The following is a 25230-nucleotide window of genomic DNA, read 5'->3' as shown; positions in this document are numbered from 1 at the left end:
GAGGGATGTTTCTGATTTTATCAAAACTTGTCACACCTGTCAATTAACTGGTAAGCCTAATCAAGCTATTAAACCGGTACCATTGTTTCCTATTCCTGTACTCAGCCAACCTTTTGAGTATCTGATTATTGACTGTGTGGGTCCTCTGCCTCGTTCTAAAAATGGTAGCAGTTACCTGTTCACTGTGATGTGTCAGACCACTAGGTTTCCTGCTGCCTATCCTCTCTGATCTATCACGACTAAATCTGTGTTAAAAGCTTTGACTCAGTTTCTCTCATTGTTTGGAATCCCTAAGGTCATTCAGAGTGATCAAGGATCTAATTTCACCTCTAATCTGTTTAGTCAGGTTCTTCAACAGCTCCATATTAAACACAATTTGTCTAGCGCCTATCATGCGTAAAGTCAAGGAGCACTGGAACGTTTCCATCAAACACTTAAGTCTTTGTTGAGAGCTTATTGTACTGAGATCGATAAGGATTGGGAGCAGGGGTTGCCTTGGTTACTGTTAGCCACTAGGGAGGTTTCACAGGAAAGCACGGGTTTCAGTCCAAATGACCTTGTGTTTGGACATAGGGTGCGTGGACTTTTATCTGTTCTCCAGGATGACTGGAAGTCTCCCGAGCCTCCTCAGTCCCTGTTAACGTATGTGTGTGATTTCCGGCGACGGCTGTATGCCGCTGGTGAAATGGCCTAAGAGAAGTTACCATCTTCACAGGAGAGGATGAAGGGCATATTTGATTGCTGAACTGAGCCTCGTCACTTTAGTCCAGGTGACCAGGTTCTTGCTCTGCTGCCAATTGTAGGTTCTCCTTTTCAAGCCAAGTTTCAAAGTCCATATACAGTGGTGCGCCAGTACACTGAGCAAAATTATCTAGTTGCCACTCCAGAACGGAGGAAAGCACACCAGCTGTGCCATGTAAATCTGTTAAAACCCTATTATGCACGTTCCTCTGAGACAGAAGGACGGTATTCTACAGAGGACGGTAAAAACCTGTTCTTTTGGCTGATACCGTTGTTTCCTTGGGTTCTTGTCGTGCTAGATCTGTGCATGAGGAGGAAGATGTTCCTGGTCCTGACAATTGTATATTGCAGGATAGATTGAAAAATTCAGAAACACTGGATATTTTAGACAGTCTTCTCACTCACCTACCTGTTGATGGGCGGAAAGAGATGGTTGGTCTGATTCAGAGATTTCCAGGTTTGTTTTTTGATACACCTACACGTACAAACTTAATAGAACATGATGTTGACATTGGAGATGCTGACCCCATTCGTCAGCGGTTCTATAGAGTTTCTTCAGAGAAATTACGTTGTCTGGATGCTGAGGTCAAGTACATGCTGGAGAGTAAGATAGCAGAGCCTTCTTTCTCCAGTTGGGCTTCTCCCTGTATCTTGGTCAGTAAACCGGATGGAACAAACCGATTTTGTACGGACTACCGTAAGGTGAACAGTGCCACTTCCTCGGATGGAGGACTGTGTTGATCAAGTCGGTGCAGCTAAGTTTGTGAGCAAATTTGACCTGTTAAAAGGCTATTGGCAGGTGCCACTGACGACTAGGGCACGTGAAATCTCAGCCTTTATTACACCCTTTGGTCTGTCAAATCAAATCAAATCAAATTTATTTATATAGCCCTTCGTACATCATCTGATATCTCAAAGTGCCGTACAGAAACACAGCCTAAAACCCCAAACAGCAAGCAATGCAGGTGTAGAAGCATGTCCTCGTATTCGGTTATGAGTTTCGGTCTGCGTAATGCACCTGCCACTTTTCAGCAAGTTATGAACAGGGTTGTCGCCGGTCTGACCGGGTGCACTGTTCATCTGGATGATGTAGTGATATATGCAGATACTTGGGAAGAACATCTGTCCCGTATTCAAGCCTTGTTCGAACGTCTGGCTGATTGTGAGGCGACCCGCAATCTGGCTAAATGTGAGTTTGCTCAGGCGACCGTTACATACCTTGGAAAAGTGGTTGGGCAGGGTGAAGTGCGTCCTGTTCAGGCTAAAGTGGTAGCTATTGATGCTTTTCCACCACCAACTACTAAAAAGGAACTGATGCGTTTCTTGGGCATGATTGGTTATTGCCATAGTTTTTGTAATACTGTGGTCGCTCCCTTGACAGATATGCTGAAAGCTAAGGCTGTTTACGTATGGTCTACTCGTTGTCAACACGCTTTTGAAGATGCAAAGAGGTTGCTTACCTCAACTCCGGTGCTGGCTGCTCCTCGCATGGATTTGTCATTTACCTTGCAGGTGGATGCTAGTCATGTGGGGGCAGGTGCAGTTTTGCTGCAAGCAGATGTGTCTGGGGTTGAGAGGCCTGTTAGTTTCTTTTCCAAAAAGTTTAATGATTATCAGTTGAACTATTCGGTTATTGAAAAGGAAGCGCTAGCACTCATTTGGGCGCTACAACACTTCGAAGTGTATGTCGGGTCGGGGGTAGTACCCATTGTGGTCTACACCGACCATAACCCCCTCAATTTTTTGAGGTCCATGATGTGTCCAAACCAGAGGATAATGCGAGGGTGTTTATTTTTACAATCATTCCATCTCGATGTGCGGCACATCCGGGGGACTGAAAACGTGATTGCTGATGCGCTCTCTCGTGCGCCCTGTTCCTAAATGTTTACGTGACTGACCATTGTTTTGTATTGTCATGTTCTCTCTGTCCTGTCTGCTCCCTCCTGGTCTTGTTTTCTTCTTTCCTCTTAAATGTTGCTTCCTGTGCGAAGGTTGCTGAGGTCTGTGGAGGAGGTTGGCTGGGCAAATTGTAAGTGTGAACACGTAACCCCTCATCAATTTGTGGCGCAGAAGCTGTGTCAATTTGGAACTCAGAGGGTGGTATTTTGTTCCGGGGTCCTTGTTGGTCCCTGGTTTTATGGGGGGGAATGTGACGACCCTCCCACTCTGTCTGCCGTATTCTCTCTTTGTTTCCTTATTAGGATGCTGGTGGGCGGAGTTGGGAGGGTCATCAGCTACATGGGAAACACCTGGGCCCTGTGTCTCCCAGGATAAATACACCACTTCCCCATTCATGGAGGAGACTCTCTCCATGCACACTTTGATAGTTTTTGGTGTGTTTTTTTGTGTTTTTTGGTTGTTTGCCTTAGCACCTTTCAAAACCCTGCATTATCACATTCATGCATGCAAAACACTCACATACACTACTGATTACACACACCATTGTATATTTTCCTTAGTTGCTTTAGTTCATAAATATATATTTTGTTACTCCTTATCTCCACGTTGTCTCCCTTTTTTTACGGGCTTTGAGCCGGTTCGTGACAATAGTGACTGAGCTTCCGGCAGTGGTTACAGAGGGTAGTGGCAACTCTGAATCCGAGGCTGATACGCCTGTCTCACAGGCAACTCTGTGCTTTGGGCGTGGAAAAATACTATATGTTCAAACAGACATTTCACAGCCAGGAGCCACGGTTTCACGACCCATTCATCCAGACCAGAGTGCAGACCTCTGCCAGCGTGTGGGCCAGGCTTGTGAGAGTGGGGTTCACTAAGTTGGGTGACCTGCAAGAAGAAGCTGGGTGGAAATCTACCAGCGACATGGCAAAGGCTTCCTCCATAAATTCAACCAGGCTTCTGCAGCACCTGGTGGAAGGGGTCCGTGCTGCACTACTGGGCTTGTTCAGAGAGCTGCTGAGGAGTAGGCAGAGACTGGACTGTCTAACCACAAATGACACTGACCTACCTCATTTCAACATTACTGCCGCTGCAGAGGAACACCAGGAGGGTGAGGAAATGATCCTGTCATTCAAGACTTCAGAGCTGGGGTCCTGTTGCACAGCCAGCAAGAAGGCTCTACACGGTGGCTGTCAAGGTGGTTTAGAAAGACCATCTGCATGGGCTGAGGGCAACGAGGTGGGGGTGGGACAGGCTCTTCTCTGAGAGGATGTTGGCGCTCCCTGTATAAGCCTCCCATAGAGAAACGTATTGCTGAGCTACAGTGGAGGATTATTCATGGGGCTATCGCTACGAACAGGTACGAGTCGGATCTTGATCCATTAGTGGGGAGGGGGCGCCTGTTCTGTGGGGATTAGGAGACTGGTAGGGTTGTTCCAGTCTGGTATGGTTGTTTCTGTCCTGGGTGGGTGGTGGACAGGTCTGGGGTTGGAGCTGACCCTGGACCTATACATTGGAGGGCTTAGGTATAGTATAGCCAACAGGCAATGGGACAGCCTAGTAAACTACCCGTTGGGGCAGGTAAACATGGCAATGTGGAAGACCAGTAAACATGAGAAGCAGGGGGCAGGGTGTACGGACACCAGAGCTGTGCTGGTGTGGGCTCAGCTGACACTGGACCAAGTATATGGTGGGCTGGTGAATATTCTTGGGGATTTTGTAGGGGTGTGGTCAGAGGGTTCTATGTACAGTGGGCGAGGAAGGGTGCTTGTTTTTAACTTTCTAGGTAGCTAAAAATGAAACCAGGTTTGTGCTATTATGTAATTATTTGGCCAATAAAGGTACCCTCTGTAGCGCTTTGCGGTCGGATGCCAAGCAGCTGCCATACCGAGCAGTCTCTCTCTCTTCTCTCTTCTCTCTCCTCTCTCTCTCTCTCTCCCCCTCTTAGCATCTTGACTGAATAAGTCACCGCTTGGTATGACAACTGCTTGGCATCCGACCGCAAAGCGATACAGAGGGTAGTGCTTATGGCCCAGTACATCACTGGGCCCGAGATCCCTGCCATCTAGGACCTCTATACCTGGCAGTTTCAGAGGAAGGCCCTAAAAATGGTCAGAATCCAGCCACCCAAGTCATAGACTGTTATCTCTGCTACCACATGGCAAGCAGTGCCAATGCACCAAGTCTGAAACCAACAGGACCCTGAACAGCTTCTACACCCAAGCCATAAGACTGATAAAGAGTGAAAGAGTCAAGCAAATAGCTACCCGGACTATCTGCATCGACCCTTTTTACACTAACTCTTTTCACTCATCACATACGCTGCTATTACTGTTCATCATCTATCCTGTTACCTAGTCACTTTATCCCTACCTACAGTATATGTATATATCTACCTCAATTACCTCGCACCCCTGCACATTGACTTGGAATTGGTACCGCGTGCATATAGCCAAGCTACCATTACTCATTGTGTATTTATTCCTTGTGTTATTATTTTTGTGACTGTTGTGTTTCTGGGATGGGAGGATGGAGGTGAGATTATAGTGGAAGAAAAAAAGAGGAGAAAGAGACAGGAAAGGGGAATATAGGGGGAAGAGACTGGAGTTGAGAGGAGAGGAAGATACAGTATGGCAGAGAGAGGGGAGAGATATAAAGGGTGACAGAGTGAAAGAAAGAGAGTTTGCGGTGACCCGTGTGAATAATGAGCACCGCTAACTCCTAGTGTTTAAAAAAAAAAAGACGTTTTATTTATTTAACTAGGCAAGTCAGTTAAGAACAAATTCTTATTAACAATCACGGGCTACCAAAAGGCAAAAGGCTTCCTGCGGGGACGGGGGGTGGGATTTAAAAATACATAAAAAATATAGGACAAAACACACATCACGACAAGAGACACAACACTACAAAAAGAGAGACCTAAGATGACAACACAGCGAGGCAGCAACACCATGGTAGCAGCACAAAACATGGTACAAACATTTTTGGGTACAGACAACAGCACAATTGGCAAGAAGGTAGAGACAACAATGCATCACACAAAGCAGCCACAACTGTCAGAGTGTCCATGACTGAGTCTTTGAATGAAAAGATTGAGATAAAACTGTCCAGTTTGATTGTTTGTTGCAGCTCGTTCCAGTCGCTACCTGCAGCGAACTGAAAAGACGAGCGACCCAGAGATGTGACTGGCAGAACGGGCATTGAATGTGGAGGATGTGGGCTGCAGTAGATATCTCAGATAGGGGGGAGTGAGGCCTAAGAGGGTTTTATAAATAACCATCAACCAGTGGGTCTTGCGACAGTTATACATACAGTATATCACAAAAGTGAGTACACCCCTCACATTTCTGTAAATATTTGAGGATATCTTTTCATGTGACAACACTGAAGAAATGACACTTTGCTACAATGTAAAGTAGTGAGAGTACAGCTTGTATAACAGTGTCAATTTGCTGTCCCCTCAAAATAACTCAACACACAGCCATTAAGGTCTAGACCGCTGGCAACAAAAGTGAGTACACCCCTAAGTGAAAATGTCCAAATTGTGCCCAATTTGCCATTTTCCCTCCCCGGTGTCATGTGACTCGTTAGTGTTATAGGTCTCAGGTGTGAATGGGAGCAGGTGTGTTAAATTTGGTGTCATCGCTCTCACACTCCCTCATACTGACTGGTCACTGGAAGTTCAACATGGCACCTCATGGCAAAGAACTCTCTGAGGATCTGAAAAAAAGAATTGTTGCTCTACATAAAGATGGCCTGGGCTATAAGAAGATTGCCAAGACCCTGAAACTGAGCTGCAGCACGTTGGCCAAGACCATACAGCGGTTTAACTGGACAGATTCCACTCAGAACAGGCTTCTCCATGGTCGACCAAAGAAGTTGAGTGCACGTGCTCAGCGTCATATCCAGAGGTTGTCTTTGGGAAATAGACGTATGAGTGCTGCCAGCATTGCTGCAGAGGTTGAAGGGATGGGGGGTCAGCCTGTCAGTGCTCAGACCATACGCCGTACACTGCATCAAATTGGTCTGCTTAGCTGTCGTCCCAGAAGGAAGCCTCTTCTAAAGATGATGCACAAGAAAGCCCGCAAACAGTTTGCTGAAGACAAGCAAACTAAGGACATGGATTACTGGAACCATGTCCTGTGGTCTGATGAGACCAATATAAACTTATTTGGTTCAGATGGTGTCAAGCGTGTGTGGCGGCAACCAGGTGAGGAGTACAAAGACAAGTGTGTCTTGCCAACAGTCAAGCATGGTGGTGGGAGCTACAGTTCATTGAGGGAACCATGAATGCCAACATGTACTGTGACATACTGAAGCAGAGCATGATCACCTCCCTTCGGAGACTGGGCCGCAGGGCAGTATTCCAACATGATAACGACCCCAAACACACCTCCAAGATGACCACTGCCTTGCTAAAGAAGCTGAGGGTAAAGGTGATGGACTGGCCAAGCATGTCTCCAGACCTAAACCCTATTGAGCATCTGTGGGGCATCCTCAAACGGAAGGTGGAGGAGTGCAAGGTCTCTAACATCCACCAGCTCTGTGATGTCGTCATGGAGAAGTGGAAGAAGGCTCTGGTGAACTCCATGCCCATGAGGGTTAAGGCAGTGCTGGAAAATGATGGTGGCCACACAAAATATTGACACTTTGGGCCCAATTTGGACATTTTCACTTAGGGGTGTACTCACTTTTGTTGCCAGCGGTTTAGACATGTATGGCTGTGTGTTGAGTTATTTTGAGGGGACAGAAAATGTACACTGTTATACAAGCTGTACACTCACTACTTTACATTGTAGCAAAGTGTCATTTCTTCAGTGTTGTCACATGAAAAGATATACTCAAATATTTACAAAAATGTGAGGAGTGTACTCACTTTTGTGATATACTGTAGATGACCAGTTTACAGAGGAGTATAGAGTGCAGTGATGTGTCCTATAAGGAGCATTGGTGACAAATCTGATGGACGAATGGTAAAGGACATCTAGCCACTCGAGAGCACCCTTACCTGCCGATCTATAAATTACATTTCTGTAATCTAGCAAGGGTAGGATGGTCATCCGAATCAGGGTTAGTTTGGCAGCTAGGGTGAAAGAGGAGCGATTACGATAGAGGAAACCAAGTCTAGATGTAACTGTAGCCTGCAGCTTTGATATGTGATGAGAGAAGGGCAGTGTACCGTCTAGCCATACTCCCAAGTACTTGTATGAGGTGACTACCTCAACCTCTAAACCCTCAGAGGTAGCAATCACACCTGTGGGGAGAGGGGCAATTCTTCTTACCAAGCCACATTAACTTTGTTTTGGAGGTGTTCATAACAAGGTTAAGGGTAGAAAAAGCTTGTTGGACACTAAGAAAGCGTTGTTGTAGAGCGTTTAACTTCTCTAGGGTAGGGGGCAGCATTTGGAATTTTGGATGAAAAGCGTGCCCAAATTAAACCGCCTTCTACTCAGGCCCAGAAGATATGATATGCATATAATTGGTAGATTTGGATAGGAAACACTCTAAAGTTTACAATAGTGTCTGTGAGCATCGGGGATAGTCGCATTAGAAGGGGTGGGGGATGAGGAAATGTTGGACGGGCAAGGAGGCATGGCTGAGTCAAATAGGAATCCTGACTTAATCAAGTGGTGATTAAAGAGCTCAGCCATGTGCTCCTTGTCAGTAACAACCACATCATCAATATTAAGGTGCAGCTATGAGGAGGAGAGTTTATTCTCCAGGTCTTTAACCATTTTCTATAACTTCTTGGGGTTAGACCCACAGAGAGCACTGACTACACACACCTCTATCTATGGAGAGTATCAGTGCTGTGTGTGTGTGTGTGTGTGTGTGTGTGTGTGTGTGTGTGTGTGTGTGTGTGTGTGTGTGTGTGTGTGTGTGTGTGTGTGTATTTCTTGACCTTACCTGTCATGACACAGCCAGCTCCAGGGCCAGGTAGAAGGCAGCCAGGTGGTCTGTGGGGGACAAGCTCTGGGCCCTGAAACAGAGAGATGAGGAGAAATGAGTGAGGAGGAAAAGTGTCCTTCAAATACAATTTTTTTTTTAAACTTGCATGACTGCTACCGAGAATGCTGCTTGCTTGTAGTATCATATCATAAAGCAGAGAAATGAATGAACTCAGTGGGATTTTCTGAACCACTATCCTACAGAGTATCAGATCCTATTACACTGGGACCACCAGTGAGGTATCCTACCTCGAGTGAGGTATCCATCCATCCCCTACTGAACAAGCCTCGCCCAGCCCTGTCCTGCTCGTAACCACTTGAGAGACACGGAGTATCTAAGAGGGAGGTTGGCTTACATGGTTCTTCCCAAACACTCTCTCTGTCAGAGGCTTAAATGGACTCTCTTACACCACTGCATAGTTCATGTGTCAAGAGAGTGGTGTGAGAGTGAGGATGATTCTGCCTCCATTAGGGGAGCCAGGGACAGACACAGAGAAAGGGACAGGGAGGGGAGACACAGGGAGGGGGGATGGGGGACAGGGTACAAGGAAAGTGGTGTGACACTGAGGATGACTCTGCCTCCATTAGGGGAGCCAGGGACAGACACAGAGAAAGGGACAGGGAGGGGAGACACAGGGAGGGGGGATGGGGGACAGGGGACAAGGAAAGTGGTGTGACACTGAGGATGACTCTGCCTCCATTAGGTAAACCAGGGACAGGTGGGCCCCAGGAACACACAGAGACGGGGAGACACAGAAGACAGGGGAGACCCAGAGACAAGGGAGACACAGAGACGGGGGAGACAGAGACAGGGGGAGACAGAGACAGGGTGAGACACAGAGACAAGGGAGACACAGAGACGGGGGAGACAGAGACAGGGGGGAGACAGAGACAGGGATAGGGGAGACAGAGACAAGGGAGACACAGAGACGGGGGAGACAGAGACAGGGATAGGGGAGACACAGTGACATCTAAATCGCAAAATTCTTACAAAACTCACTCACCTCTGGAACGCACCCAGGGCCTTCTTCTGATACTCCTCCTGCATCCCCGTAGGGAAGCTGTAGGGTTAGAGAGAGAGAGAGAGACAGGAGGGGGATTGAGCAGTGTGGGAGACGGAGAGGAGATATGAGAGATGAAGGATAAAATGAGAATAAAAAGAGTGGCCAGATGAATGGAAAGAAAGTAGTAAAAAGAAGAAGAGAGAAGGAAGCATATGCGAGAGCCACGGGTAAATTGAGAAAGCATTTAAGAGCGAGTGAAAGAGTGAACAACAGATGGGAGCAGAGAAAGGAGATGGAGAGAATGAGAAACCAGAGGAGAGTGATTATGTTCAGGAAGAAGGGAGGGAAGGATGCTCACATTATGGTGCATTATGTCATAAATATTCAGCTTGTCTACACCATATGTTCCAGTGGAGATAAGCTGAATGTGGTAGTGAGAGGAGAGCAATGTACAGTGGGACTGTCATACATCAGAGTTAGGCATTTGCTGTTAATGTGTCCGGGTGTGGATGATAACCGTGGGGAGAGAGAGAGGGTAGAATCTAGTACAAGGTCTGTGGCTGAAAGTGGGAGCAGTCCCTCACCGTCTGTGGCCTTGAGGCTGTACACCAGGCCGATGGCTAGGTAACCTTTAGCTCGGAACTCTGAGGCCTTCTCCCCCATGTCCACCACCATCTTAGCAAAACACTCCCCTTCCTCCAGCTAGACAGTGAGCGAGAGAAAGAACGATTAGTAGAATATTATAATGTACAGAAAACGAATCATGAAGGACAAATAATATAGTGATTTATATCAGAGATCTCTGAGGGACAATCGCAGGGCTTGTTGCCATTCTCACCCAATGGGGTGCTCCAATGCACAGCTTGACAGCTAGTAAGGGGATGGTGGGGTCATCCGGCTTCAGACGGATACACTCCTTCAATACCTTCACCGCCCTGGCCGACTGCACACACACACACACACACACACACACACACACACACACACACACACACACACACACACACACACACACACACACACACACACACACACTAGGTGAAGCACAAAGTAACATAGTGTACATTGATAAAATAAGCATGATGTCACAGTAGTGATCAGTGATGCGCAGGCTGACAGCGGTTATATCCGCGGGGTCGGGCTTAGGGTTAGGAAATATTGTGTGGATGAATGGCAGGTGGGTGGCTGGCGGGTTTAATAAAGAGAAAACAACAACTTAAAAAATCCATAAATGTGTCATTCTTGTGCAGTTTATATCTATAGGCAGGTTTTTCTTTCATTATTTTAGGCTATCTGGCATTAGTGCATAAGTCTAAACTTTAGGACCTAACTGTTCACACGCAAAATAACCTACATGCCAATCACCAGCTGCTTTTGGGAATGGGCAGAAAGAGTTAACGTCGATCCATGGAAGCAAAAAGGACAATGTCAGAGTTGCAAAATGGAGAGATGAAAATAAAAAATGGGAGGACCAGAAAAGTCATGTTTGGGAAAGATTTGGTGAAGTGGTAAAAGGATGGATGATGGCAGTGCCAGCTATTATGTGTGATGATTGTAAGGTGCTATTCAAATTCGACAGTCACAAGACAGGGACTTTAAATAGGCCTATGGCACTACAAGGAAACTGTAGCCTACTGTTCAGATGGGTTAAATGGAAACTGTAGCCTACTGTTCAGATGGGTTAAATGGAAACTGTAGCCTACTGTTCAGATGGGTTAAATGGAAACTAGCCAACTGTTCAGATGGGTTAAATGGAAACTGTAGGCTAATGTTCAGATGGGTTAGATGGAAACTGTAGCCTACTGTTCAGATGGGTTAAATGGAAACTGTAGCCTACTGTTCAGATGGGTTAAATGGAAACTGTAGCCTACTGTTCAGATGGGTTAGATGGAAACTGTAGCCTACTGTTCAGATGGGTTAAATGGAAACTGTAGCCTACTGTTCAGATGGGTTAGATGGAAACTGTAGCCTACTGTTCAGATGGGTTAAATGGAAACTGTAGCCTACTGTTCAGATGGGTTAAATGGAAACTGTAGCCTACTGTTCAGATGGGTTAGATGGAAACTGTAGCCTACTGTTCAGATGGGTTAAATGGAAACTGTAGCCTAATGTTCAGATGGGTTAAATGGAAACTGTAGCCTACTGTTCAGATGGGTTAGATGGAAACTGTAGCCTACTGTTCAGATGGGTTAAATGGAAACTGAAGTCTACTGTTCAGATGGGTTAAATGGAAACTGTAGCCTAATGTTCAGATGGGTTAAATGGAAACTGTAGCCTACTGTTCAGATGGGTTAGATGGAAACTGTAGCCTACTGTTCAGATGGGTTAAATGGAAACTGAAGTCTGGACACTGACTGTAGATCTATAACCACTCACAGCCTTAATATGAACTCCTGCAGAATTAAGCATTTCTTGCATTAAAATGATACACCAAATGTAGGCAAAATGTTTACTCAGGAACAGGAGTGGAGAAACATTATTTATTTATTTCAGCATCTTGAGAGTATACGAATGCACAGTTAGATGCCATCTGTAGAGCTGCTATTCTTATCAGCATCATAAAAGCTGATAGTATTTCCAAATAAAATATGCATCCAAACCAAACTGAAATCTTATCAGAAACATGTTGGGTAGTTTTTACAGCTTTCGATTTCCTTACAACCAGTCAAATTGATGACATTTGGAAATTTTGCACAGATAAACGTCCCTAAACGTCTTTGCTCTGCAAAAGAAGCAGAGATGGCAGAGATAACTTTACCGAAGTCAACTAGATTTATGCATTGACTCAATTGATCTATTACATTATTCTGGTGAACCAGGGTTTATTTAGTCTTCTAGGGAAACATATAATGACAGAAGAGAAGCTGCATGTATCTAATTATATGCAAGTTGACTAACAACTAAAATGTCAAATTATAAGCAGAAACCAGCTGTGTCTAAATCAGGCCCAAAATAATCCTTCAAACCCTGTCAAAAAATACTTCAGCTGTCTCTGCCTGTAGCCTACAGTGCATTTTCTATATTAGTGGGTTCGGGTTGACTGAGGGCCTCAGATTTAAAATGTATCACATATAGTGGGAAGGTCGCAGATGGGTTATATTGCGGGCGGGTACGGGTGAACAAACAGCTGACCCGCGCACCACTAGTAGTGATGTCACGGTGTCAGACTTACCGTCCCAGCAGCCATCAGTGACAGGGCTAGCTGGTACCAGAGATGGAACTCCTCAAAGGCAAACTTCATGGCCCTCTCTAGACACTGCAGACGCAAGACAAAGGTCAGATTGACATCGCATTTAAATAGGGGAATACCTCATTTAAATAACACACTGTTTGGTAAAATACATTTATGAATTTGAGGGTTTCTAAGTCAAAACCATGTAAGGCTTTAAACAACTCTTTATTTCAATTACAATGGGAGAGCTGAGAGTTCTTAGTTGTGAGCAGAGCAAACAGCAGAGCAGAGCAAGACACCAGAATGTGCTAAGAAGAAGCAATGGAATCCTTCCTTCCTTAACACATTGAAAACTCCATCACCTCGAGGAACAAGGCCAAGTGTTAGACGGGGAGCCATATTTAGATCAACCCTCAGGAGCCAGCAAATCCAAATCAGTGGCTCACAGCTCCAGCCGAGAACCAATTAGAACGCTCTGCCACTTCAGCTGCAAGAATCCATTGCTCTCATGAACATGCTTCTCTATTCACACTGGGGAGATAACAGATCGTGTGTGTATGTCTGCAGGAGGCGGTGGCTGCAGAAGGCCATGTCTGCAGGAGTGGAGCAGGGAGCTTAACTGAGAGCATTTCCAGGCAGTTGGTGGGGTATTAGGACTAATCACAGACACCGAGCTTACTGGGGACACTTTCATTGAACAGGGTGGCAGAGTGGCCCAGGCAGAACAATCAAAGGGAGATGAAAAGGTAGTGTAATAGTACACACACAACTCACACAGACACACAATACACAGACACACTGAGGATAGCCTGAGCCAACAGGAAGACACGCAAGGGGGGAGGAGGTCCTGTATCATGCTCCAAGTGTGTTTCAGTACGGGCAGATGACTGCATGTCAGAGCAGCATTCCTATTTTTGTAAGATTTTATTTTTCAAACAATACAGTGTATTCGGAAAGTATTCAGACCTCTTGACTTTTTCCACATTTTGCTACATTACAGGCTTATACTAAAATGTATCAAATAAAAATGTTTCCTCCAGCTGTGCCACCAGAGACTCTGGGTTCGCGCCCAGGCTCTGTCGCAACCGGCCACGACCGGAAGGTCCGTGGGGCGACGCACAATTGGCCTAGCGTCGTCCGGGTTAGGGAGGGTTAACCAAGGTTGCCAGGTGCACAGTGTTTCCTCCGACACATTGGTGCGGCTGGCTTCCGGGTTGGATGCGCGCTGTGTTAAGAAGCAGTGCTCTTGGTTGGGTTGTGTATCGAAGGACGCATGACTTTCAACCTTCGTCTCTCCTGAGCCCGTACGGGAGTTGTAGCGATTAGACAAGATAGTAGCTACTAAACAATTGGATACCACGAAATTGGGGAGAAAAAGATAAAAATAAAATAATAATAAAGTTTCCTCATCAATCTACACACATTATCCCATAATGACAAAGCCAAATCAAATGTATTTATATAGCCCTTCGCACATCAGCTGATATCTCAAAGTGCTGTACAGAAACTCAGCCTAAAGCCCCAAACAGCAAGCAATGCAGGTGTAGAAGCACGTTGGCTAGGAAAAACTCCCTAGGAAGGAACCAGGCTATGTGGGGTGGCCAGGTTTTTAATTTTTACAAATGTATTAAAAATTGCGCTCAGGTTCATCCTGTTTCCATTGATCATTCTTGAGATGTTTTTACAACTTTGAGTCCACCTGTGGTAAATTCAATTGATTGGACATCATTTGGAAAAGGCACACACCTGTCTATATAAGGTCTCACAGTTGACAGTGCATGTCAGAGCAAAAACCAAGCCATAAGATCGAAGGAATTGTCCGTAGAGCTCAGAGACAGGATTTTGTCGAGGCACAGATCTGGAGAAGGGTACCAAAACATTTCTACAGCATTGAAGTTTCCCAAGAACACAGTGGCCTCCATCATTCCTAAATTGAAGAAGTTTTGAACTACCCAGACTTCCTAGAGCTGGCCGTCCGGCCAAACTGAGCAATCGGGGGAGAAGGGCCTTGGTCAGGGAGGTGACCAAGAACCCTTTAGTCATTCCAACAGAGCTCCAGAGTCCCTCTGTGGAGATGGGAGAAACTTGCAGAAAGACAACCATCTCTGCAGAACTCCACCAATCAGGCCTTTATGGTAGAGTGGCCAGGTGGAAGCCACTCCTCAGTAAAAGGCACATGACAGCACGCTTGGAGTTTGCCAATAGGCACCTAAAGGACTCTCAGACCATGAAAAACAAGATTCTCTGGTCTGACGTAACCAACATTGAACGCCAAGCATCACCTCTGGAGGAAACCTGGCACCATCCCTACGGTGAAGCATGATGGTGGCAGCATCATGCTGTGGGGATGTTTTTCAGCAGCAGGGACTGGGAAACTCGTCAGGATCAAGGGAAAGATGAAAGATGAACAGAGCAAAGGTTCAAGGTTCACCTTCAAACAGGACAACGACACTAAGCACACAGCCAAGACAAAGCAGGAGTGGCTTTGGAATAAGTCTCTGAATGTCCTCGAGTGGCCCAGCCAGAGAGCGGATTTGAACCCGATCAAGCATCTCTGGAGAGACCTGAAAATAGCTGTGCAGTGACGCTCCCCATCCAACCTGACAGAACTTGAGAGGATCTCCAGAGAAGAATGGGAGAAACTCCCCAAATACAGGTGTGCCAAGCTTGTAGCATCATACCCAAGAAGACTCGAGGTTGTAATCGCTGCCAAAGGTGCTTCAACAAAGTACTGAGTAAAGGGTCTGAATACTTATGTAAATGTCATATTTCAGTTTTTTATTTTTAATACATTTGCTAAAATTTCTAAAAACCTGTTTTCGCTCTGTAGTTATGGGGTTTTAGAACAAGGCTGTAATGTAACAAAATGTGGAAAAAGTCAAGGGGTCTGAATACTTTCTGAATGGACTTTATATGTTCCATATTTCCTGCCAGTGACTTATCAGCACCACACTACCATTCCACGACTTCTCCCACTTTTCATCCCATGTACATCCCCATGTTCATCTTCCTCACTGTGTTTAAATAAAGTTACTGTGTGTGTTAACTCTTGGGCTGCTTTATTCCCGTCTAACTGGGGGCAGTGTCAGTGAGTCACAAACCAGTAAAATACCCAGAGCCGGATCACTCTCTTTCAACATATACAAACAAAAGACAACAGACAGACGCACACAAACATCAAGGACATCCCACCTGCCCAGACCCACATGTTCCCACAGCATCTATTTCCAGTGCTTGTAAGACTCTATGCCATATGGCCTCAAATTGCGCTATTCTGCTTTTCTCTGTCGCCCACACCTTTTCAAGATTTAAATAATAATGCATTTGATTCTTCCACTGTCTTAACGATGGAGGATCATTTGACTTTGGGAAAATATGGTCCAACCCATTGAGTATCTCACACACCTTCATATGCTATGTCTTGAAATACGCAGATAGACGGATAAAAATTATTTCAATTGCAACATTTCTGACAGCCAACTTTCTAACTCTGGCCATAACTTTTGGACTATATAGCACTCCAAGAAGGCATGAATTACAGAATCATTGCTTATTTTAGACTTTTTATTTAACTAGGGATTATTTACAATGACAGCCTACACAGGCCGAACCCTAACCTGGACGACACTGGGCCAATTGTGTGCCGCCCTATGGGACTCCCAATCACGGCCGGTTGTGATACAGCCTGGAATCGAACCAGGGTCTGTAATGACGCCTCTATTACTGAGATGCAGTGCCGTAGACCGCTGCACCACTCGGGACATGACTCTGCCGTTGTGCTGTAGAATTTGTGAATTTAGTCTCTTGTGTAATAAATTCTATACATTAGTTTATACTGGATTAAGCATACACTTTTGTTAACTGTAATTTCTTGGTTATGTTCCAACACTCTCTCCATATCAGTTAGGTCTTGGTAACAATAGTTTAGATATTGTCAGTTGGATAGGCTCTCTGCAAGGTTTTGTATATCTTACCCATCATATAAATATAATTTTTTGACTCAAATAGGATTCCCTCTGATGTCCAACATATTTCAGATGGAAATTTCGTAATATAAAACTTTTAAGTGAGACAAACAAGAGAAACAAAATGTTGAATATTCAAGACCATAGTTTACAGAACCTTGGCACACAAGACTCCCCTAGACTGCTTATTGTATTCACAAGCCAAACCATTATCTCTTTCTGCTATCAAGATCAACACAATTCTCTCTCTCAAGGAGAACGACAAGGTAATTCTTAAAGTGTTTTGGACTAGTGTTTATGATGACTGCACTAACAGTAGCAGTGTCTTGGAGTCTCTGTAGTGACTGAGACTTTGTGCTTTATCTCTTGTTCACTGAGAGAGAGAGAGAGAGAGAGAGAGAGAGAGAGAGAGAGAGAGAGAAGCGCAGCGCTGGGGGATGGAGGGATGAACTTAAGATCTCCAGATCAATGAGATCAGATCCATTCAGCCATCGACCGGACTGCAGGAAGGTTCCTGGCTCCAGAGACGGAGAGTGGCAGTTTCGGTTACCGGGGCAACTATAGGCCATGATTGGTCTCCTTGGGTCTTCTCGGGTGTTCCCACGGTTACTGATTGGGCGGTTAGGTGTGTGTAAGTGTAGGATAAGGGTCTGTGTGTTTGTGTATACATCCAGTATGTGTATGTCCTCACCTCAGAGAGCATCTCGTACTGTCCCCGTCGCCCCAGGGCGATGGTCAGCAAGTCGTAGACCACAGAGGCACTCTGCAGGCTGATGATGCGGTCGCTGTTATGCTCTGGGATCCTGCTCAGCACCGCATCTCTGTTGGCCTGCAGGGAGAACACACACACACTCATCATCATCATACCACGCACACACACACAGATACAGAAGAGTAGAAAGAGGAGCTTGTGTGTGTGTTAGTTAGTTCAGTGGGAGAGTGTTAGCAGAGTAGTTGTGGGAACATTGCAGTGTGTGGTGAGTGGAAGAATGGAAAGAGGAGTGTTGTGTTTGAAGGATGACTGGGGGCCCTGCTTTTAAAAACACCCATTAGAAGGAAAAACAAACAGGATGGAAATCTAACACCCTTTTAACTAATGAATCAACTGAAAAAAAGAGAGAGAACTAGGACAATTGTTACTGGAAGTTGAGAGTTAGAGCTCCCTTTAATGCCTTGCTTTGGGAGTGTGATGGGGAAACTGTACTGGATGAAACAGTTGATGTGACTGAGAGAAAAAATGAACTTGTCAACATTAGAACCAGGGGAGTTCAGTTGCTGTTATTGTTGAAAAGGTGCACGACCTGAAAGATGAACCTACCTGCCCGGGAAGAAAAGAGGGATATTCTTACCATAGATTCACTAATCAGCAAAAGGAGCAGAGCCTCCTCTGTGTTCTCCTGTGGACAAAACAGACTGAGGAGAAGGAGAGGAAGAGAGGGATGGGAGCAATGAGAGGGAAAGAGAAAGCGAGAGAGGGAAAGATAGTGGGGGAGAGAGAAAGGGAGAGGAAGAGAGGGAAGGGTCAATGAGAGGGAAAGAGAGGGAAAGAGAGCGAGAGAGGGAAAGATAGTGGGGGTAGAGAGAAAGAGAGAGAGACAGAGAAAGAGAGAAAGAAAGTGAGGGGAGAGAGCGAGAGAGAGAGAAAGAAAGTGAGGGGAGAGGAAGAGAGAGAGAGAGAGAAAAGGGGGCAAGAGGGAAAGAGATGGCAATATAGAGACACAGAGAGAGAGATAGTTATCAAACGAGTGTAGAGACAGAGCCTGCAAACCACCACAGTCAGCTCAGCTTGATGAACAAGCCAGCATAGCGGAGTCCCATTGGGGTTCTCATGTGTAGGTAAGCTGTCTAGGAGTGTCAGATTGTGCCAATGTAGATACACACACATCTCAGGTCTGTACACAGGCAGATACTAGTATTGAGAGATAGAGAGAGAAGATAGAGGAGAGAAGGAAGAGAAGAGATAGACAGGTTGGTCCGTACTTCTCTCCGGTGTAGACGCGTGGCCTGCGGCTGAGGGCGTAGTCCTTGAGGTAGGGGGCTCCCTGGCATAGCAGGGGGTCGTCCAGGTGGGACTTGCTAGGAGGGTCCTCCAGAGAAGACCAGTAGCTCTGCTCACACATCCCCCTCAGCAGGATCTCTGCCAGCTGTTTGGCTATGGTCTACAAAGGGAAACACACTGTGTTACAGCGCAGGTGTGCACGTGCGGGCAAGCACACACTCACACACACAGGCAGGTGCACACACACATACTAGAACCCACCATTCGTAGGTTCTGTGTGGTCCTGGTCTCTACAGCTCGGAGGATCTCCCGGAAGCGGCCCACTCCCTGGGTCAGGTTACTGTGGCAACAACAAATATTATTATGTTATCATCTGTCTCTAAAGTATGGGGGAAAGCACTGGACATCTGAGGCCACATATTATATATAGTGGAGGATAGTGTATAAATATTATATATAGTGGAGGATAGTGGATACATATTATACATAGTGGAGGATAGTGTATACATATTATATACAGTGGAGGATAGTGGATACATATTATACATAGTGGAGGATAGTGGATACATATTATACATAGTGGAGGATAGTGGATACATATTATATACAGTGGAGGATAGTGGATACATATTATATACAGTGGAGGATAGTGGATACATATTATATATAGTGGAGGATAGTGGATACATATTATATATAGTGGAGGATAGTGGATACATATTATATACAGTGGAGGATAGTGGATACATATTATATACAGTGGAGGATAGTGGATACATATTATATATAGTGGAGGATAGTGGATACATATTATATACAGTGGAGGATAGTGGATACATATTATATACAGTGGAGGATAGTGGATACATATTATATATAGTGGAGGATAGTGGATACATATTATATACAGTGGAGGATAGTGGATACATATTATATATAGTGGAGGATAGTGGATACATATTATATACAGTGGAGGATAGTGGATACATATTATATACAGTGGAGGATAGTGGATACATATTATACATAGTGGAGGATAGTGGATACATATTATATATAGTGGAGGATAGTGGATACATATTATATACAGTGGAGGATAGTGGATACATATTATACATAGTGGAGGATAGTGGATACATATTATATATAGTGGAGGATAGTGGATACATATTATATACAGTGGAGGATAGTGGATACATATTATATATAGTGGAGGATAGTGGATACATATTATATATAGTGGAGGATAGTGGATACATATTATATATAGTGGAGGATAGTGGATACATTTATATATTGTGATGGATAGTAGATACTAGGGCTGGGCGATATGGCCAAAATCTCATATCCCGATATAGGTTATTTCATTTCCCGATAATGATACATACACACGATATGTGCATGTAATCAAAATATAAAATATTTATGTATAAAATATAAAAAGGTAAATAGAAACCACACAACTTTAGTTACAAGCAAAATAAATATAAGCCTATATATTTTTGGGGGGGGGCTTGCCTATTTTGCATGTTATTTTTGCTTTAATACGTGTCACATATCAATTTGCATTTGGTACCTTGGGTCGAGTGTTAGCACCAACTCACAAAACCCCGTTTCTCAACCGTGTAAATTGGGGCCATGTCTTTGCAGATGTAAGTTGTAACGGCAGCTGTTATCTCCTTCCATCTTCGTGATGCTTTGCCATATGGTGTGCCGTGGGCAAAAGCCTCTTGCAACGTCTGAGTCGGGGGTTAGTTTTGAGCACTCGACTGTACTTTTGGGACTCCGTACTCTCTCTGTACTGTTTCACATGATTCTTGCGTATGTGGTAAAATAGGTTAGTGGTGTTTGAGCCTGTTGTCAGGACCGGGCTGTGACAAATTTTGCAGTGGACGGTTTTCTGGTCCATGTCAGACTTTTCATACCCAACCCACGTCCATGCGACCAAAGTATCCTCTCATGTTTGTTTGTGTTGCAAATTGCCTTCCACACGTGACGCAAAGCGTCGTCCAATTGACAAAAAACATTGCTGTAAACAGTGTGATTTGCGACACAACTAAACAAACCAAACAGCATAATATTACACGAAAGACATGTTTCTATCGTCACACAATATATATCGTCATATCGCCCAGCCGATGTGGATACATATTATTATATATAGTGGAGGATAGTGGATACATTATATATATAATGGTGGGTAGTTGGTACATATTATATATAGTGGAGGAAATTGGATACATATTATATATAGTGGAGGAAATTGGATACATATTATATATAGTGGAGGATAGTGGATACATATTATATATAGTGGAGGATAGTGGATACATATTATATATAGTGGAGGATAGTGGATACATATTATATATAGTGGAGGAAATTGGATACATATTATATATAGTGGAGGATAGTGGATACATATTATATATAGTGGAGGATAGTGGATACATATTATATACAGTGGAGGAAATTGGATACATATTATATACAGTGGAGGAAATTGGATACATTATATGTACAGTGGAGGATAGTGGGTACATATTAGATATAGTGGAGGATAGTGGATACATATTATATATACATATTATATATAGCTGGCCGCCCGGACAAACTGAGCAGTCGTGGAAGAAAGGCATTGGTGAGGGAGGTGACCAAGAATCCGATGGTCACTCTGACTGAGCTCCAGAGTTCCTCTGTGGAGAACCTTCTAGAAGGACAACCATCTCTGCAGCACTCCACCAACCAGGTCTTTATGGTAGACTGGCCAGAATGAAGCCACTCCTAAGTAAAAGGCACATGACAGCCCACTTGGAGTTTGCAGAAAGGCACATAAAGACTCCCAGACCATGAGAAACAATATTCTCTGGTCTGATTGAACTCTTTGACCTGAATGCCAAGTGTCAGTCTGGAGGAAACCTGGCAGTATCCCTATGGTGAAGCATGGTGGTGGCAGCATCATGCTGTGGGGATGTTTTTCAGAGGCAGGGACTGGGAGACTAGCCAGGATCCAGGATCAAGGGAAAGATGAAAAGAGAAAAGTAAAGACAGGACCTCAGACTGGGGTGAAGGTTTACCTTCCAACAGGACAACAATCCTAAGCACACAGCCAAGACAACACAGGAGTGGCTTTGGGGCAAGTCTCTCAATGTCCTTGAGTGGCCAAGCCAGAGCACGGACTTGAAGCCAATCGAACATCTCTGGAGAGACCTGAAAATAGCGACGCTCCCCATCCAACCTGACAGAACTTGAGAGGATCTGCAGAGAAGAATGGGAGAAACTCCCCAAATATAGATGTGCCAAGCTTGTAGCGTGAAACCCAAGAAGACTTGAGGCTGTAATCACTGCCAAAGGTGCTTCAACAAAGTTCTGAGTAAAGGGTCTGAATACTTACATAAATGTCATATTTCAGTTTTTTATTTTTAGTAAATTAGCAAACATTTCTAAAGACCTGTTTTTGCTTTGTAATTATGGGGTATATTGTGTGTAGATTGATGAGGGAAAAAAAACTATTGAATACATTTTAGAATAAGACTGTAATGCAACAAAATGTGGACAAAGTAAAGGGGTCTGAGTACTTTCAGAATGCACTGTATATAGTGGTGGATAGTGGATACATATTATATATACTGGATACATATTACATATAGTGGTGAATAGTGGATACATATTACATATAGTGGATATATATTATATATAGTGGTGGATAAATATTATATATAGTGGTGGATAAATATTATATATAGTGGTGGATAGTGGATACATTTTATAAAGAGTGGATTGTTTAAAAAATATATATTTCACCTTTATTTAACCAGGTAGGCTAGTTGAGAACAAGTTCTCATTTGCAACTGCGACTTGACCAAGATAAAGCATAGCAATTCGACACACACAACAACACAGAGTTACACATGGAATAAACAAAACATAGTCAATAATACAGTAGAACAAAAGAAAACAAAAAGTCTATATACAGTGAGTGCAAATGAGGTAAGATAAGGGAGTTAAGGCAATAAATAGGCCATGGTGGTGAAGTAATTACAATATAGCAATTAAACACTGGAATGGTAGATGTGCAGAAGATGAATGTGCAAGTAGAGATACTGGAGTGCAAAGGAGCAAGATAAATAAATAAATACAGTATGGGGATGAGGTAGGTTAATTAAATAGATGGGCTGTTTACAGATGGGCTATGTACAGGTGCAGTAATCTGTGAGCTGCTCTGATAGCTGGTGCTTAAAGTTAGTGAGGGAGATATGAGTCTCCAGCTTCAGAGATTTTTGCAGTTAGTTCCAGTCATTGGCAGCAGAGAACTGGAAGGAAAGCCGACCAAAGGAGGAATTGGCTTTGGAGGTGACCAGTGAGATATACCTGCTGGAACACGTGCTACGAGTAGGTGCTGCTATGGTGACCAGTGAGCTGAGATAAGGTGGGGCTTTACCTAGCAGAGACTTGTAGATCACCTGTAGCCAGTGGGTTTGGCGACGAGTATGAAGCGAGGGCCAACCAACAAGAGCGTACAGGTTGCAATGGCGGGTAGTGTATGGGGCTTTGGTGACAAAACGGATGGCACTGTGATAGACTGCATCCAATTTGATGAGTAGAGTGTTGGAGGCTATTTTATAGATGACATCACCGAAGTCGAGAATCGGTAGGTTGGTCAGTTTTACGCGGGTGTGTTTGGCAGCATGAGTGAATTATGCTTTGTTGCAATATAGGAAGCCGATTCTAGATTTAATTTTGGATTGGAGATGCTTAATGTGAGTCTGGAAGGAGAGTTTACAGTCTAACCAGACACCTAGGTATTTGTAGTTGTCCAAGTATTGTCCAAGTAAGTCAGAGCCGTCCAGAGTAGTGATGCTGGATGGGCGAGCAAGTGCGGGCAGTGATCGGTTGAAAAGCATGCATTTAGTTTTACCTGTGTTTAAGAGCAGTTGGAGGCTTCGGAAGGAGAGTTGTATGGCATTGAAGCTCATCTGGAGGTTAGTTAACACAGTGTCCAAAGAGGGGCCAGAAGTATACAGAATGGTGTCGTCTGCGTAGAGGTGTGTCAGAGAATCACCAGCAGCAAGAGCAACATCATTGATGTATACAGAGAAAAGAGTCGGCCCGAGGATTGAATCCTGTGGCACCCCCATAGAGACTGCCAGAGGTCCAGACAACAGGCCCTCCGATTTGACACACGGAACTCTATCAGAGAAGTAGTTGGTAAACCAGGCGAGGCAATAATTTGAGAAACCAAGGCTGTCGAGTCTGCCAATAAGAATGTGGTGATTGACAGAGTCGAAAGCCTTGGCCAGGTCGATGAATACGGCTGCACAGTAATGTCTCTTATCGATGGCGGTTATGATGTCATTTAGGACCTTGAGCGTAGCTGAGGTGCACCCATGACCAGCTCTGAAACCAGATTGCATAGCGGAGAAGGTACGGTGGGATTCGAAATGGTCGGTAATCTGTTTATTAACTTGGCTTTCGAAGACCTTAGAAAGACAGGGTAGGATAGATATCGGTCTGTAGCAGTTTGGGTCTAGAGTGTCACCCCCTTTGAAGAGGGGGATGACCGCGGCAGCTTTCCAATCTTTGGGAATCTCAGAAAATATGAAAGAGAGGTTGAACAGGCTAGTAATAGGGGTTGCAAAAATTTTGGCATATCATTTTAGAAAGAGAGGGCCAAGATTGTCTAGCCCGACTGATTTGTACAGGTCCAGATTTGGCAGCTCTTTCAGAACATCAGCTACCTGGATTTGGGTGAAGGAGAAATGGTGGGGGCTTTGGCGGGTTGCTGTGGAGGGTGCCGGGCAGTTGACCGGGGTAGGGGTAGCCAGGTGGAAAGCATGGCCAGCCGTAGAGAAATGCTTATTGAAATTCTCAATTATAGTGGATTTATTGGTGGTGACAGTGTTTCCTAGCCTCAGAGCAGTGGGCAGCTGGGAGGAGGTGCTCTTATTCTCCATGGACTTTACACTGTTCCAGAACATTTTTGACTTAGTACTACAGGATGCTAGCCTTAGCTAGCCTTAGCTTTCCTAACTGCCTGTGTATATTTGTTCCTAACTTCCCTGAAAAGTTGCATATCACAGGGGCTATTCGATGCTAATGCAGAACGCCACAGGATGTTTTTGAGCTGGTCAAGGGCAGTCAGGTCTGGAGTGAACCAAGGACTATATCTGTTCCTAGTTCTACATTTTTTGAATGGGGCATGCTTATTTAAGATGGTGAGGCACTTTTAAAGAATAGCCAGGCATCATCTACTGACGGGATGAGGTCAATGTCATTCCAGGATACCCCGGCCAGGTCGATTAGAAAGGCCTGCTCGCAGAAGTGTTTTAGGGAGCGTTTGACAGTGATGAGTGGTGGGCGTTTGGTCGCAGACCCATTACGGATGCAGGCAATGAGGGCTGAGATCTTAATTGAAAACAGCAGAGGTGTATTTGGAAGGCGAGTTAGTTAGGATGACATCTATGAGGGTGCCCGTGTTTATGGATTTGGAGTTGTACCTGGTAGG

The 25230-nt window shown here is 44.7% G+C and overlaps 1 protein-coding gene across 1 annotated transcript in view; it reads right to left on the bottom strand.

Moving 5' to 3' along the window:
• The window catches only part of LOC109904571 (tetratricopeptide repeat protein 7B), a 113382-nt gene that overhangs the window by 62910 nt on the left and 25242 nt on the right, over positions 1–25230 (bottom strand). The window contains 10 exon segments of the mRNA XM_031787605.1: positions 8545–8617; positions 9590–9638; positions 9641–9646; positions 10174–10291; positions 10428–10532; positions 12762–12845; positions 17418–17555; positions 18076–18139; positions 18707–18885; positions 18987–19065. Coding sequence (XP_031643465.1) covers positions 8545–8617; positions 9590–9638; positions 9641–9646; positions 10174–10291; positions 10428–10532; positions 12762–12845; positions 17418–17555; positions 18076–18139; positions 18707–18885; positions 18987–19065 — 895 coding nt within the window.

Source organism: Oncorhynchus kisutch, linkage group LG14, assembly GCF_002021735.2.
Source record: "Oncorhynchus kisutch isolate 150728-3 linkage group LG14, Okis_V2, whole genome shotgun sequence".
NCBI lineage: Eukaryota > Metazoa > Chordata > Actinopteri > Salmoniformes > Salmonidae > Oncorhynchus > Oncorhynchus kisutch.
This window is presented reverse-complemented; position numbering and strand designations above follow the sequence as displayed.